This window comes from Nerophis ophidion, linkage group LG13 (genome assembly GCF_033978795.1).
Source record: "Nerophis ophidion isolate RoL-2023_Sa linkage group LG13, RoL_Noph_v1.0, whole genome shotgun sequence".
Classification (NCBI taxonomy): Eukaryota; Metazoa; Chordata; class Actinopteri; order Syngnathiformes; family Syngnathidae; genus Nerophis; species Nerophis ophidion.
Window position 1 is genome coordinate 30,544,064 of NC_084623.1, and position 17,607 is coordinate 30,561,670.

General features: G+C 35.9%; 1 protein-coding gene across 4 annotated transcripts in view; it reads right to left on the minus strand.

The window, feature by feature from the left end:
• Nucleotides 1-919: 919 nt before the first annotated feature.
• LOC133564428 (vascular endothelial zinc finger 1-like) overlaps nucleotides 920-17,607 on the minus strand; it is a 68,222-nt gene continuing 51,534 nt past the window's right edge. Inside the window, exons 5-7 of one of the 4 annotated variants that reach the window (XM_061918750.1) lie at nucleotides 10,713-10,754; nucleotides 10,053-10,118; nucleotides 920-9,872 (exon numbers count right to left, since the gene is read on the minus strand). In XM_061918750.1, coding sequence (XP_061774734.1) covers nucleotides 9,529-9,872; nucleotides 10,053-10,118; nucleotides 10,713-10,754 — 452 coding nt within the window. In that variant the 3' untranslated portion in view covers nucleotides 920-9,528. The remainder of the gene's footprint in view (nucleotides 9,873-10,052; nucleotides 10,119-10,712; nucleotides 10,755-17,607) is intronic. The other 3 variants (XM_061918751.1, XM_061918752.1, XM_061918753.1) reach the window with 3 other exon arrangements.

Here is a 17,607-nt window from a genome sequence, read left to right on the forward strand (position 1 = left end):
TTATTTATTTATCCATTTCCTACCGGTTGTAGGATTATTAGTGGATAATAATCATACTAATAAATCATTAGTTAAAATATTATATCATTATTAGTGCATCTACTGGGCTTTAAGCCTTCAGTCTTTAAACACAAGGACAGTGATTATGTGCCAATTAATGTTAATGTTAAACCTAACTTTCAATGCTGCTACAAATAAATTTATTATATTTTTACCATTTTCTACCACCTCATCTTAGTTACTAAATGTTGGCACTTTGGTTTTGGTTAGTAATCCGTTGTAAACTCTCAGCTGAAAATCAAATCAATTACTTCTAGAAGACATCATGTAAATTTAATCGAATCCGATCCAGACAGCCAAAAATATAAACACGCAACAAGTAGAGAATGTCTAATAGTTCTGCATGCAGTAAACAATGTGAAATGCCTGACGTATATATAAACATATACATTAAACGGATAAATTAAGATCACTTAACTTTTTGGCAGTAGCCATTAGTTGAGTGGAAAGCTACACAGATGACACTTTAGTCCTAGTTTTCTTGAATTTAATATAATTTGTAATCTTCCTTATCAGAGTGCTGGTACTCACAGCTTGTTTTAGTTCTATGGAAGTTTATTTTTTCTGATGCACTTAATTAAAACAAATAAAAAGCATAGAGAAGTCATCAGTGCTTTGAATTATTTCTTTGAGTACTTGATTTTGAGGAATTATGTGTGAGTAAACTGATGAGTTACCAAGATGGTATACAAAAATCTGGGTAAAACTTTTGACAGGAAATGTATGTATCACTGTATGTTATAAATCCTGTCTGAGATAAATTAAAAGTGTGAAAACTCCATGTTTAAAAGTCAAATGGGGGTGTTAAAATATTACACAGTATTTTAATAGCAAAATAAACCAAACTAAGAGCCCAACAAATTGTTGACATCCATCATTTATCTTTCTGATCTCGTAGCTGTCAAACACACACAAAAAAAAACATACAATGTAGGATTCAACATGGCCAGTTGACAATCATGTTTTACGGTTTTCTTTTATTTAGACAAACCCAAATAAAAGGCACATAAAACATTGTGCATGTTTACATAGTTATTTTCCATGAACATACATTTAAAAAATGTAGGAATGTTTTACCTTTCTGCTAATCAGAAAGCCTAGCCTTCATATATACAAAACTTACCATTGTTAATAATCTAATACAAAATGTTTTTTTTAATAAAAAGATTTTTTTCTTTGCATGTGTCTATCATAACTAACAAGTTCTCTGATTTGAACGGTTTGTACATAGATATACATTCAATTGCCTTCACAACATCTTCCAAAATTTTACTTGACAAAATGGTTGGTAAAAATTGTTTGTCTTCAAATTGTTTTTTCATGTATGTTCCTAATTAGCAATTTAAAAAAATACAGAACACAGTTACTGAACAACTGTGACTTACAATCATAAGATTTCATAACATACTGTATAGAACGGAAATGCCATAGTTTGGTTGTCAGTAAGATGTCTGCAGCCATTTGAAAATAAAAAAAACAACAAAAAAGTATTCCTTCACAGTATTTTTTCATCCTTTATCACATAACACACATTGAGGAAGAAGCATCAACGTGGAAGAGTCTTGCAAAGTATTTCAGGCACACTTGTTACGGCCACTAGAGAAGGACAGACAACACATGCATGATTTACCCTTTTTTTTTTTAGTGTTTGTTTTGTCCTAAAAATGTCACTATTGTTCTAGCAAAAATGTTATTCAACTCAAACCTACAATAGACAAGCTCAGTCAACCACATGCAACATAAGAAAAAAAAAAAAAAAGAGATTGAAGACAAAACAATTACATTTCCAAGATCAAAACGCATTAAAAATAGGGACAGTATTGACATGCTTTCAATGAAATGAAGGTGCAACTCGCTAACATCCAATAATATGCTGCAAGCTTTGTAGAGAAATGGCCTCAACTTGAAACAAATACAGGTAGGAAAATAAATGTTTGACCTCATGCTGATTTTGTAAGATTGCTGTCATAAAAAAATATGCATTTCTATGGCAGGTTTATTGTAAACACAAAATAATAAGAAAAAAAAATACAATAAGATGGTTCAATTTGTATTTCAGTGCGGTAAATAAGTATTTGATCTCCTACAAACCAACAAGCATTCTGGCCACACAGTTGTATGTCCATGAAGCACACAAATCAATTGTTTCTCTTTTAGAAAGACCTTCAAATAGCAACATATTAATTGGCTAAGACAACTATCCAAAAAAGTATCTTCCATTCAAACCTCCTTATCTCCATGGGCATGCCAAAAGACCTGTCAAGAACCCAATAGACAGGTTTGTAGACCTGCAAAAGACTGGGATGAGCTACTAGACTATCACAAAAAGCTTGGTGAGAGAAAAAAAATACTACTATTGGCACTGTCAATCACCCTTGTTCAGAAAATGTTTACACCATTAGAATAGGGATGGTTCTTAGCACCAAATACTCATCATAAGCTATAATGACCGCATAAGAGTTGGGTGTACAATTACCAATGCTGCCATAAAGATCCTGAAATACTCGCAAGGTCCCAAGAATACACTCGACTCAACGTGTTTGGAAGCAGAGAAATGCTGAATATGAGTTTAAAAGCATCCCTTTATTAAAAAATGGAGTTGGAAAAATCTGACCAAAATCTCTTTCTAGTATGCGTTTCTAGTATGCGTGCAACCTTGGTGACCAAGCAGTCTGACTCGTGTGGTTACTAATGAGGCTTAAGGACTAAGTCATGTTTTGTTTTGGGAACAAATATATATTTCCTTTAATTAAATACAAATTAATTTGTAACCTTTCTAGATTTCCCCCCGCAATGTCTGCCTCTGTTACAGTAAAGCTATCATAAAATGTATGCAATGTTTCTATCTTAGTTTTTTGACAGTCAGGCAAATGTATGTCATTTGTGATGGCTGCATCACTAACCGTGTTGCAGTCAGATTAGACAAAAAAATAAGGGTCAACTCAACATTAGTGTGAGATCAATATAGTAGAGCACTATTACTAAGACGAAAAACAAACAAAGATTAGGAAAACAATAGACAATTCCTCTTAGGCCTTGCAGTCAATGCTAAATTATTCTAAATCTGATAACACAAAGGGTCAACCTTTGAGCAAGAACCAACAAACACTATATGTACCAAGCTATCTGACTTTTGACCTTTTCCTAAGACACACAAATGTGTTACAATTGTTTGTTCTGACCAAAAAACATTTCCTGACATTATTAAACAGTGGGAGAGAGATGTTAAATATATGTAAATCTGACCTCAAGTACCTCTGCTGACCATTGTCAGGGTTTTTGTCAAATAATAATTATTTGTGAAGATTTAAAATAGGTTAAACATGTGATCTTGGTTTTATTTCACAGGAAATACTATTAGGTCATCTTTCCGAAAAATTTACAAGTTTAACCACAGACATCCTCGTAACTATGTAAAAGGAATACTCCCAAGACCCTGATGTGTGGAGATGTATACAAACAGTATTGAGAAAGAGTTCTTGTCTCACTGGTATAATTTGCCATTTTGCCTGAGAGAATAAACTGAACTGTTTATCTGACGACAAAATGGCCATAGCACCACAAGCAATGTTTGTTGACAAGGTATTTATTTTTTGGGGGGGTCTGTTTATTATTCATAGAGTTGGACGGCCACATCAGCGTTGATTTCCAGTACATCACTCACATTTTTATTTATTCTCAAGGGAAAACACAAAAGACACGTGGATACTACTTAAGGGTAGTCAGTGTAAAGCTGTCAGTCCTTCCAGGATTGTTGTTTCATTTTTACAAAGTTGTGGTAAAAGTTCCCTATTTTTGCATCAGCTTGCGTTTGTATGAATTTGTTATCAATGTTTTAAGTGTTCTTCGTAAGCTTTACCCAGAAAGCACATGTACGAAATATGCTTCGAATTCATACTCCTATTAAACTCAAATGCAGAGAACATTTTGGAACATTGACAACAATTTGGGGATCTTGCCTGATTTTTCAAGAGTTTTTCCAAGTATTGTGACAAACATCGCACTTTGCGAACGGTTTACACTGCTCTCATTAAACAACGGGAACTGTTCAGTGCTATAGCAGGGATTTTTGTTAGTAAATGAGAGTAAGAAATGGTCATCAAAAACCGAGATCTCTGTTAATGTAAACAAGGATGTGACGGCGCGAGTGGCCGATGCAGTGACATTTCATTGGTTGAACAGCTAATTATCTGTGTTTTGTTAGTCATATTGTTTAAAATCGAAAACTTTATGTTTTGGACATGGGCAGGGCTGCCTCGATGCACGGGCTTACTTGGCTGAAGCCCAGTGGCCACCACCCAATCAGGGGCCCCCGATTTTGACGGCGGAATGCAATGATTGGTGTCCATAGCTGTCAATCACAGACAGCTCTGCTTCATGTAGCGACTGTGTACTTTATCTTGGCTGCGGTGTTTTTTCCGACTGCTCCAAGCGGGGCACAAACCCAGGTTGTCGGTGTGCGAGGCGAGCATGCTGACTACGAGCCAAAAGCACAAGCAATCTCCCCAGATCGCGAGTACTATTTTTGAAGTGGACTGGCCATTGCTACATTTGCACAGACGCGCTTGCGCTTGTCGTAAAAGAAATGTATTGATGAACAACATTTTTTTAATGATTATATTTTTGCATTGTTGCCGTTTTGTAGAGTAAAAATCTATTTTGCACAACCAGTTTTTATTGTACTTATACTATTCTTTGTAACAAAAAAAAAATAAGGGGACGATTGTAGTTTTGTTATTAATAGTACTGCATTTTAAATAAATAAATGGGTTGTACTTGTATAGCGCTTTTCTACCTTCAAGGTACTCAAAGCGCTTTGACACTACTTCCACATTTACCCATTCACACACACATTCACACACTGATGGAGGGAGCTGCCATGCAAGGCGCCAACCAGCACCCATCAGGAGCAAGGGTGAAGTGTCTTGCTCAGGACACAACGGACGTGACGAGGTTGGTACTAGGTGGGATTTGAACCAGGGACCCTCGGGTAGTGCCTTATTAAAAACACAAGGAGTAAATACTATCACTCAATGTTTCGATGTGTTGCTTTAAGAAGAAAAACAATTGCGTCATTTGACTGCGAAGCGCCAAACTGCTCTTCAGGCTCTTTCGGCTCACAAGTGATAGTTCCTACTAAAAAATTATGATCTATTTAGTTAATCGATCTAAATAAAACTAAGAAAAGGCAACATTCTGAAGTATGGGATCATTTCGATCTTAAAGGGCCAAAAAAAAGCAAATATTCTTCTTTTTCTATTTACTATTTGGATACTTGACCACAGGGGCGTGTTTCATGTTCATTTCTGTGCAGCTGTTTGTTTAAAAGCAACAATTATATTTGTGAAAGATTAATCTTATTTTGAAGTCAAATACAGATATCTTTTTTTAAAAAGCCGATAACGGATGAACATAATGAAGCACTAACAGTATTAGTGCAGTGTCAATACACTCACTTATTGTTACACTATCTTATACAATTGTAATTTTTTTTTCCCAAAGAGGTTTGCTCACAAAACTATGTTTACCTAAAATCATGCAGTGTTTTATTTTTAGTCTGATCTGATTGGCAAAATCATTAAAGAAACTTGAAAATATTTTATGTATTTTGTCAGTATCTGCAAATACAGCTCTTAATTTTTACTTGACACTTAATACCATAATCTATTGAGTAAAACAACTAATTAAATCAGAACCCTGTTTCATTCTTTTGTATTGTCCCTTAAGAGATATTGCCATAAAAATGTGAGGGATAGACCAATATGTTTTGCACTGCCAGCTGTAGTATAAAGTCACACTGGCACTACCACAAGGCTATAAAATAGTGTTCCATATTTACAAAATAGACGGTAAACAGGCATTGGAGAAGACTATTCGAAGTAACTTTTTAGAGTTCTACTGGCATATATAAGCTCATATGCTTGTTAACATAAACATTCAGACCAACCTAACTTTGAAATTGCTTTGATAGCGTTCCATGACCTTTGAAGGAAATACTGTATATTGTTCTCGACCTCAGTAATCAATCTATTTGACCTTAATAATACTGTTTCTCCCTCCGTGCTGTACCTTAGCTGTCATGTTCTTATGATAAATATTTCCTCAAAAATTCATACATACTGTAGATCAGCGTAATTCCCAGCCATTTCAAAATACAGCCAGGGGAGAACTTAATTTAAAACAAACCTCACCAAGCTTCAGAAACATCAACAAAATGCAAAATATAACACCCGCCCTTCAAAGAAAGATTTTTTTCATCACTTAAAACTTTGAAATACATGAAACTATTAAATACTGATTAGTCCTCTAAAAATAGTGTAAAAAAATCTTATCTGGAAGCATTGTGTCTCACACACACCAAAAAATACACCTCAGGTGTAGGAAGGTGTCACACCTTTTGACATCAAATGCACAGCATAGGCAATCTTGTTGCAATTGTTCACTTATACTACACTGACAACTAGATCAAGAATTGTGTAAAAGGATACTCCTTATAAAACAGTTTCAATGAGTCAGCTAACAAATGCGGCACAAAACAAGAGAAACATTAAACATATGGTTCAATGTGTAACCGCTAATAATGCCTAGTAACTGTCTGATAAATACATCAAAATCGGCAACCATATTTGTTCTGTTCAGAAATCTATGTAAACACTAAACATACCTAAATTGATTTCAAAATTAGATTTGAGTAAACACTATATCAGAATGCAAAAATGTAGGAGCATCTAATGTGAGACCTCTTTTGACATAGTACTTGATCTAAATTCATTTAGGTGTCTACACTCATTTTTAACATTCATCATTTAAAGGGAACAATGTTACTTGGAAACTCTTTGGCATAATGGGCTACTTAAATACTAAAAAAAAAAAAAAAAACTAAAATGGCAGTGAGTGGGGTCATTTTACATTGAACAGAAGGTTTTTATGAAAATACGGTAGACTGTCCCTTTGATAGATTACAGAATTTAAATGTTTTCTGGGTGTATTAATCTCTACTAATGTAAAACACAATGTGTTGCTTTTCCTCATAAGGATTGTTGAAAATTTGTTTTAGAAAATTCATTGGAGGGAATAAGCTTCAGAGGTAATACTTTTACTAATACTAATCATTTTGCATCAATGTGATGAATGGTAAACAGGCTTTCACTTACACAGTGGAACCCGTTATAAGTTGACATCCCTCGGCCTGGCTGTCGGCATGACCGAATAATAGTTCTTAGTGACTTCAGCCAGAGGCATACCATTTTGAACTTATGGTAGTTTGTTTTAACCTTGTCCTCCATTTGCGCAAATTAAAAAAAACAATTTTATTCTGTTTTTGAGGTGGTCTGTCAAACCTCCCCCAAACCGCATTTTAAACATTATTTTGTAAGGTTTTGCATTAGTATTCCTGAAAAAACTGACCCAAGCAAATACAGCAGATTTTTTTTTACTAAATTATGAAGTTTTACATTTTTTTTTACTAACTAAGGCAGCCAAAATATACATAACATAAAGAATGTGGGATTTACAATATTAACTGTGTATGATAAAAAACTGAATATTAAGAATGTTGCTCCTCTTTTACTTCGCAGACCACCTCCTTGATCGACAAATTTTCACAATCAGGCAAAACGCAACAGACAGGGTAAAAAAAAACACCCAAAATGTAAGTTATCACTTTCATGTGCAGAACTTAGTTGTACAAACCCTGCACTCTGCTTTGTGCCTCAATTACTGTGACGTAGTTTCTGTGATTACCGTAATAACCCCCATATGTATCTCAAAGCGCAGCTTCAAACCATTGGAATACATGGTATAGTTTAATGGTGCATTCCACCATTCAGAATTTGCGGGTTCCTAATAGGAAATTTCAACTGGAACGTACTACACCCGAGTTAGCTTCAAAGATGGCTGCTCGGAGTGTAAACAGTAATATAACTTTCTGTAAAATTCTTTATTAGCACTTCTATTTTTTTGTCGCATTAAATCAGCAATATACGATTAATTTTTGGACGTTCATATTTGGTAATGTTAACCTTGTGTACCGTATTTCCCAGACTATTAGCTGTTACTTTTTTCCCAAGCTTTGAACCCTGCGGTTTATATAAAGGTGCGGCTAATTTGTCTTTGCTAACTGCTAAATTATGGAATGGATTAAGCAAAGAAATCAAACAATATACTAAAAAGATGCATTTTAAGAACTTTACAAAGTAAAAGGAGGAAGAATACTGAAAAATATGTTGAACCTTATTAAAAAAGGAGAAAATCTCATTCATCTCAAACGATGAATAAAGACATTGATGACTTTTCTCTTTTGTTTGATCAGCCGTTTTACAGGCACCATTTGGAAACAATTAAGGTATGGAAATAAACATTTACAAACTCTGTATATGTAAATATTTCACAATGTACCGGTATATAAATGCGGTTTATAGTCCAGTGCGGCTAATACAGTATATGTATGTATGTACAGTATACTCAAATTTAGTGGGTGCGGTTTATATGTAGATTCGGTTTATAGCCCGGAAAATACGGTAAATGAATTATGCTAATGTGTTTTATACGCTCTACATTGCTAGAAATAATGTCTGTGTTTACATGTCATCCACCTTGTTTAAAAGTTGGGGAAAGAGTGCATATTTTTCCATAAATTGTTTATATTCAGATTCAAAAGCAAGAATACTTGTCGTGGATTTGGCTGTCTTTATTTTCGACTTCGTAACTAGAGCGCAAGACATCATTCCCAGCTCTGATTTCCAACTTCCGGGGTTAATGGAACGGACCACAAGACTTACGGTAAATTCATAACGGCAGTTTTGATGTTGAAGGTTTTAAAAAATAATTGGTAGACGTCCAGTTGACCGGATTACAAAGATTAACGAGACGTATTTTGGTTTGATTTAGGTATTTGTACGAAGGAAGATTATTGCTGGGAGCCCTAAAGAAGAAAGGACTTTTGACTCTATGCTGAAGCTTTGAATGTAAGTGGCAGTTCTTTTCATAGAATTGCTCCGATTTAAACTGGCATCTTTTTTAGCAATGATAGAAAAACAATGGGTTGGTCAACATATACAGGTTCCACTGTATAGCGCTTTTCTACCTTCAAGGTAATGAAAGCACTTTGACACTATCACCTCATTCACCTACTGATGATGCAGCCCCAGGAGCAGCTGGGGGTTCAGTATCTTGCTCAAAAATAACAGTTACAGGGTCACAGTGGCACTAAGGATCCAACCACTACCACCTGAGCAATGCTACCCCAATTAATTTGTGGGATATGTAAATCACTGCTTCTTCCACATTTAATATTTCCCAAAGTGATGATAACATGACTTTTTTGATTAGGAATCTATGTGGGGTGAGGTCCTGTATTATACAGGAAGGCATGCCGCTCTTCATTGGACCAAGATTCAGCACATTTGTATATTATTATTAGGCATATAGTTACATTCTCAACAGTTACTCAGCAGCTACAAAAAATATCTACCAAGGAGGTGAGGATGGCAGAACTTGGGATAGAAAAGGCATGCTATCCATGGGCCTCATAGCAATGTTAAGTGGGCCGGTAATATTCATGGGCATCGGGGTGGTTATAGCCACAGGGTGGGCAAGATTCATGTGGGCTGTCGTTGGGATATTGACAGAGGCGAGGTTGACGGGGCCCAAGTTAACCGGATTTGTTATGTTGATGGTGCTGGTAGTGATGTTCATCTGAGCAGCAATGGTGACTGGATTGCTGGTATTGCCACCTCGATTTAAAGCAGAGGTGATGGCTGCAGAGTTGGTGACTGGCGTTGTTGTGGCAGAGTTGTGTATGTTGTTGGCATCTGTGGTAAAATCAAAAGGAGAGAAGATAATGGTCCCGTCACTTGGATACATTTCAGAACTTCAAAACAAGTCAAGCAAACAGTGACATCAGGTCCTTTGTAACTTACCTGGATCAGTAAAATAAACATACATTATGTCAACATTATGCCAACTGTAGTAATATTGCTGGAGAAACCTACCTTTATGAGAGTTGTCAATTAGGACTTGGAAGGAGTTATTTAAAATCTCTCCTACCGTCAACTCACCTAAGGGGTAAATTCAAAAAGCAGGATCAATAGACTAACCGGCTAACTGTCGGATTTTTTTTAACATAAATACATTGTGGAAACAACATCTCTACTATTAGCACTGTGTGCAGGAGGCTAGATGAACACTAGAACACATGACTAGTAAATAATACAAAACAGTTTATGGCCAATGTCAGCAGGTCTTGCCCAAGTAGTGACACCGTCAGTTAGCCATGCTGGGCCATGTTTTGATTCCTATTGGAAAGTACTTTTTACAAAATATTCAAACAAGCAGTCAAACAAGTCAATTCATCCGGAAAAAAATCTGGGCAAAAATATTGAATAATAATAGTTTGTGGGGCACTTAGGCTGCATGATGGTCCAGTTTGTGGTTAATTCCAATCTACTGATCCTGCTTCATGAACTTTAACCTTACACTGGTACAACTACAGTATGTTCTCTAAATACATGGAGGAACCTTAATTTCACCAGTTCTTAGCGAAAACATGCATTCAGACCTGAGTCCCATAGTGCAACATAACTAAAACTGGCCACCTGTGTTTATCAAAGTTCATTTAGAGGTTTCTGCTACCAACTAGAGGACTGGATTACCTTTTCGTGGCCCTGAATGGTTCCACTGCCAGTCACTTATTCCTATTCAAAAATACAGACACATGAGGGGTTATCATAGTACAGGGCAGCAGCGCCATCATCTGGAGGTTTTTGGTTGGAATGGTATAGTTGGAAACAAATTGGAATAAATATTTCAATGAATGGGAATAGTATTCTTTCTTTTACAATCATGTGGCCTTATTTACAAACACGTCTCAAAAATGCGATTGATCTTACACACATTTCAAGAAGAACTTACGCAAACAACTACAGATTTTCTTGCACTCAATAAAATATTTCAATACATGTGATTGTTTAACACGTATAATCTTCAATTCTAACGTACAACATGAGCAATTTGTGCCTGGCAAGAACTTCATAATGGTTGGCATCTGTGTTAGTAACATACTCCCTTGTAAAATGCAAATGAGCATATTGCACCCGCATTCATTATTAAACTACATAACACAAGAGATACTGCTGAGAGTTATTACATAATTTGTAAGTCTAATTGGAATGCTGCAAAAATTGTGTTTCAAATTTCTCCCACCTCAGATTCAGGGAGATACAGGTATACTTTTGAGTGCTTAGGTCACAGGGTTATGGTATAATAGCTACCAAAAGTCACCTATACCGCTCACATTTCAGAAACCACTTTTATTACAGTACAGTGGTACCTCAGTTTATATATGCCCCTTTTTAGGTGAAAATATAAATGATATGTGTTTGTTTTCATGTCACTGTTTTCCTATCAATTTAACCCATTATGGAGTTAAACTAAGTTTTAGCATGCAGTTATAGTAAAGTCAACACAAGTCAATAAGTCGAGCAAAACAATCAAGTGTAATATGACGCTTACCGGCTCTCATTTAACTAATCCCACTATAAGAGCTCTCGAGTTGAGTGTTTTGTTTGCCAGAACACGTAAAACGGCACGTAAGCATGTAAGTGTGACATGGTCTGTCTTGCCCATTCATGTGATTAGATCAATTGCTGCAAAGCAAGTCCGTGCAATCTTGGGGGAAAAAAAACTGTATAACACAAGTGTCAGTATGTTGATAAATACGGTGGGAAATCCTATGGCATTGAAGAAAAAAGTGTGAGCAAAGTATGGTGATGGCATTAGTGAGGCTCCAGCCTTCTCTCGCCACTCAGATGTCAACAGTCATTTTAAATGTCCATATATTCATTTAAATTGCAATTTATATGCATTTTTAAGTGTATTGGTGTGTAACTCTATATTTCTAATATTGTAAATTGTGTTCACATTCTAGGTTGTCTGTGTCCGCATATGAGTGGTTCTCATTCTTTTTTTCACCAAGTACCACCTCAGAAAAAAACTTAGCTTTCCAAGTACCACCACATTGACTATAAAAATACAGTAGTTAGTAGGCCTTAGTATTCATTAAAAGAAAGGACGGTTTTATTTAACAAGTATATTTCATATTGATGGCCACACACAGTTTGAACCGTAACATTGTGTTTGAGTATAGGAAAACAAAACACTGTACTTTAAACGGGAATAGCAGGTCCATTCTATGTGTCATACTTGATAATTTCGCGATATTGCCATATTTTTGCTGAAAGGATTTAGTAGAGAACATCGACGATAAAGTTCGCAACTTTTGGTCGCTAATAGAAAAGCCCTGCCTTTACCGGAAGTACTGTATGTGCGTGTGACGTCACGAGTTGCAGGGCTCTACACATATTCACATTGTTTATAGACTTAGACTATCTTTAATGTTCCACAAGGGAAATTGTTATACACAGAAGCTTAGTTACAATGATGGAAAGTGTAAGGATGGAAAGGACAATGCAGGTATAAATAGACTAGGTATAGCATTGTAAAATATAACATATCTGCGAATATATACAATATATACTTAATATGTGTACAGTATATTAGATATACAGATATAATATGTCTATAACATATATACAATATATTCCAATTGCTATGTACACTATCACAGTATATTTGGCAGCCCCAGCATAAAAAAGTGAGTAAGTCCAGCAGAAAATAGAATATAGACATTAAAAACAAAGAGAAGTAGCTGACATAGAAGGTGTCAGGTAATAGACGGATATTATCTGTTGCTGTATGGGGAGTGATTATACAGCTGGATGGAGTGTGGAATGAAGGAGTACTTGAATCGCACAGTGCGGGAAGGAAGCTGAAGGAGCCTGTTGGAGTATGAACTCCGCTGTCCCTCAATTGTCTGGTGGAGTGGGTGGGCAGGATTATAATGGGAGCCACCAGCAGTAAGAGCAATTCGGACCGAGAAAGCGACAATCTCCCCATTAATTTGAGCGAGGATGAAAGATTTGTGAATTAGGATATTGATAGTGAAGGACTAGAAAAAAAAAAAGAGAAAAAAAAGTTACTGCTCCGGGCGGCGGCTAAGTGAGCGTTTCGGATGTAATTAGACACATTTACTAGGATGATTCTGGAAGATCCCTTATCTGCTTATTGTTTTAATAGTGTTTTAGTGAGATTTATAAATATTGTAAAGACATACCTCGAGGTCGAATGGCTGCTGTGAACACGCAGTGTCTCAGAGAGAAGCCGAGGAGCCAAGCTCACAGCTGCCTTTTTTGACAGCTGCTGCAGGACGACGAATAATCCACTGATGTCTCCGGTATAATATATATCACAATTTCCCCATCCAAAAACATGCTAACTGACGTAGAGAAACATGTTCGCTTGACCGCTCTGTGTTAAAGCTTCTCAACAAACAAAGAAACGCCAGCTGTGTCTTGGTGTTAAAAACAGCTGCAATCCACTGCTTTCCACCAAGAGCAATGTTCTTTATAGTCTCCATTATTAAATGAACAAATTGCAAAAGATTCAGCAACATATGTTCAAAATACTGTGTAATTATGCGGTTAAAGCAGACGACTTTTAGCTGCGAGTGGTGCAGCGCTAATATTTCCTAACAGTCCGTGACGTCACGCGTACGTGTTATTCCGCGACGTTTTCAACAAGAAACTTGCGGGAAATTTAAAATTGCAATTTAGTAGACTAAAAAGGCCGTATTGGCATGTGTTGGAATGTTAATATTTAATCATTGATATATAAACTATCAGACTGCGTGGTCGGTAGTAGTGGGTTTCGGTAAGCCTTTAATCAAGTGATTATTAGGGATGATGTTCGAAACGGGTTCTCTCGGTTGTTCGATAAGAAAAGAACCGATTCTATGGACTCGAATCCCTTTTTGAAAACCAGTTCCCGTTATCGAGGTCACTATAGTAGAGTAAAAGAGTTGGTTCTTTATTCAAATCCCGTCTTACAGGAAATGTCCCGTGGGACATCACAGGAAATGACGTAGTTCAGTCATTAAGCGGCAGATTCAGAAAGCAGCAAAAATAACGGACCGGAATAAAACGCCTGAAGGCACAGCTTCATTTTACATAAAAATACGACTAGGAAACGGCAATATGCAATGAATGCCAGGCTTTGCTCTGAACGTTCGAGAACCGTGGCATGTCTTCGACACTTGGAGAAGCAGCGACAGAGATGACGCAGCAAAGCCCCTCCTCCTCTGTTTCAACCTGCAGCCCCAGTACCAGTGATAGGGCCGGTGAGTAACGAACGTTAACTGTTGCCGGTTAATTTCCATATTTGCTCACTTGTAGCCTTTAGGCTAAAATAAGGTCACCTCTTATGCCAACCAAGACTGCAGTAATGTTAGCTAAACTAATGTTACCTAAGCATAGTCAGTGGCTAACGGTAACGTTAGCCTTTTTGTATGTCTGATAACGTTAACGTTATCTTGTAGCCTACACCACTCCAGAGTTTGCGGGTCTGTTAAATAAACTAGTGCTTTCTTTCTTTGTTTAGCTTATTCCGTACATGAACACGTTTACAGCATAACACATCACAGTTTCATATCATTTCACTTTACATAATGTCCGAAAAGGAGTAAGAAGTAAAGCTTATTTAATCCTACCCCTTTCCCACCCCAGTGTTTACAGATATATACATCATTCAATGACCTTTTTATAATAAAAGTAACTCATGAATTATTACATACAAAATGTTTGTAATATGTCATTAATTAATTCAGTCATTATTGATATACTGAGATGAAGAATATCTTATTTTGAATAAGGTTGAAAGTATTTCTCAAAATTCTTCTCTGTACTTTGTAAACACTATTATTTTGAACAACCTCTTAAAGTGGATCATATCAGTACAATGTTTAACTTAATTACTTAATCCATTCCATCATTTATTTCCACATACTGATATGCTAAAGACTTAATAACAGACACCCTATTCTTCACATTAAGCTAATTTCCCCCTTAATTCTATGCTATGTCCCTCATTTTCCCTCCAGGACAAGGACGTGCAGTCATTCCTGGAGGAGGCCACACTGATGGACCCCAGAAGGTTTAGATACAGACCGGAGGAGGATGTTGTCAAACCTATCTGTGTGTTCAAGCTAGTTTCACGCCAAGTGAACGTGTTTTTTCCACCGCTGGCGACACGATTAGCGAAGAGAGGGTCAGACTTGATCCTGAAAACGCAGACATGCTAATTTTTTTGAAGAAGAATTGTTGATTTATTACTGTGGTGTTCTTAGTGTCATAGTGTGTGTAGTTAGTATGTTCCAATAGCAGCAGAAGTGCACTTTTTGGAGAGCTGTATTATTTTCAGTTTTGTGCCCAATGGACTGATTTTATTTAACACTATTATTATTTATAGACTTATAGTGATCACAGAGACAGGTTTTTTTTGTGTACTGTATATATTTGTTTTTCTGAAAAATCCCACTTAATATACTTTGGGTATCAACAGTCAATATTTATATATTTTATTTTTTATGGGGGTAACAACAGTCACTATTTATTTATTTTATTTTGTTATTTGTTTTCTTATAAAATAAAAGTGAGCTTTTTTAAACCAAATTGTTTTTTTTTGCATATACAACAACCTATCTGGATTCGATAAGAGAATCGATAAGGAATCGGTTCGATAAGAGGATTCGATAATGGGCTCGAACTCGATAATTTCTTATCAAATATCATCCCTAGTGATTATTTGGCATATAATTAGATGAGCCCGCGTATCAGAAGTGCCACACGTACATCCGTTTGACAATCACTGCTGTAGCGGAATAAATTGATATACATTGTTTCGGTTTTCTTACGATTGGATTTTATAGGGCCCTTTGGACTGGATAAATAAGACAAACCAAGCTATCACTATATATTATATGTATATGAAGGGACAAAACTATAGAAAAGAAACTTGGATATAGACTCCTAAACAAAATCTTGGTATTCAAAAACGTCAAGTCAAAAAGTCATAATCTACACTACAATATTGTTTACAGCAGTGTATTCTAGAATTGTAAGTGTGCAACTTGAATATAAGTAAAGGTAATATTACCTATAACTAGAAGAGGCAATTCATGAAGGAATTGCATGTGAATGCGCCAATGCTGAAGTTGAACTGAAATGCTGACAGAATGTAGTAAATGTTAGAACGGTTTGAATATTGAAAATCTGAAGCTGAACTGAAATACTAATGGAATGTAGGGTGAATGTAGAAATGGTTTTAATGTTGAAATTGTTTAAATGTTGAAATGGTTTGAATGTTGGAATGGTTTCAATGTTGAAGAGTTTGAATTTCCAGGGAAACCGGAATTTGGTTTAGAACTTGGGGAAAGTATTAGTTTGTATGTCCACGATGAGTGGAATGTGTTGATGATGGAATAGTTTGAAAAATGTGGGAATTGTGCAACTTGGAAAAATGTCCCATTAATTTCTGTGGGAACTTTCTGGAAATTTGGGAATTTTTGGAAAAGTGGGATTTTTTTCAAAATGATTAGGAGGATGCATGTCCTGAATGAGCATAATTGATTGGTGTTGGAACTGTTTAAATCAGTCGAGAAATGTTCAGTTAGTATCCATTCATCCATCCATGTTCAATTAGTAACAGTTTTTAATTGAGAAATTCCTGGATTTTTGAGAAAAACAGGAATTTTTCTAGTTCCTTAACCAACTTGGGTTGTGTCCTGAATATGAGGACTGTTTTGAAGGTGGAACAGTCGAAATGGGTTGAAAAATGTGAAAGGAGTAGTTGAACTTAAGAAAGGTGGAAATAGGATACCAAAAAACGTGAATTCCTGAAAATGTGTTGAATGTGAAAAATGATAGTTTGAATGTCGAGTTAAATGTGGGATGGTTTGAATTGGTTGAAAAATGTGGGATTTCTGGAAGTTTGAAAAATGGACAATTCATTTTGAATGGGGAACATGAAAAAAAAAAAGGAATAATGGGAAATCCGTGATTTTTTTTTAGAATTGTTCAAGTATAGCACACAATTCCTGAACAGGCTGAATATTTTCAAGTTGGTACGGCTTGAATCAGATACAAAATGTGGGAATTGTCAAACTTTGAAGAATGTCCCATTCATTTCAATGGGGATTTTCAAAAAAGTTTGGGAATTTCAGGAAGAGGGAATTTTATTGAAAATGGTAACAAGCTTGAATGGTCTGAATGAGTTGAAATGGTCGGTGTTGATCTTTTTCAAATCGGTGGAGAAATGTTGAAGTAGTAACATGTAGAATTGAAAAATGGTATTATGGAATTCCTGGAGTTCCGGGAAAATGGGGAATTTTTCCAATTAAAAAAAAAAAACATTTGTTTTTTGTCCTAATTAAGAGGAATGTTTTGACAGTGGAATGGTTGAAGTGGGTTGAAAAATGTGGGAGGAGTAGTTGCCAGAAAAAAGGGTGGAAATAGGGCTTTGGAAAACCAGAAATTCTGGAAAATCCTGGAATTTTTTTTAACTTGAAAAAGTTATAGTTTGAATTTCCAGAATGTTGGAATGTGTTGAAAGTGGAATTGTTTGAGTAGGTTGAAAAATGTGGAAATGGTGAAAGTT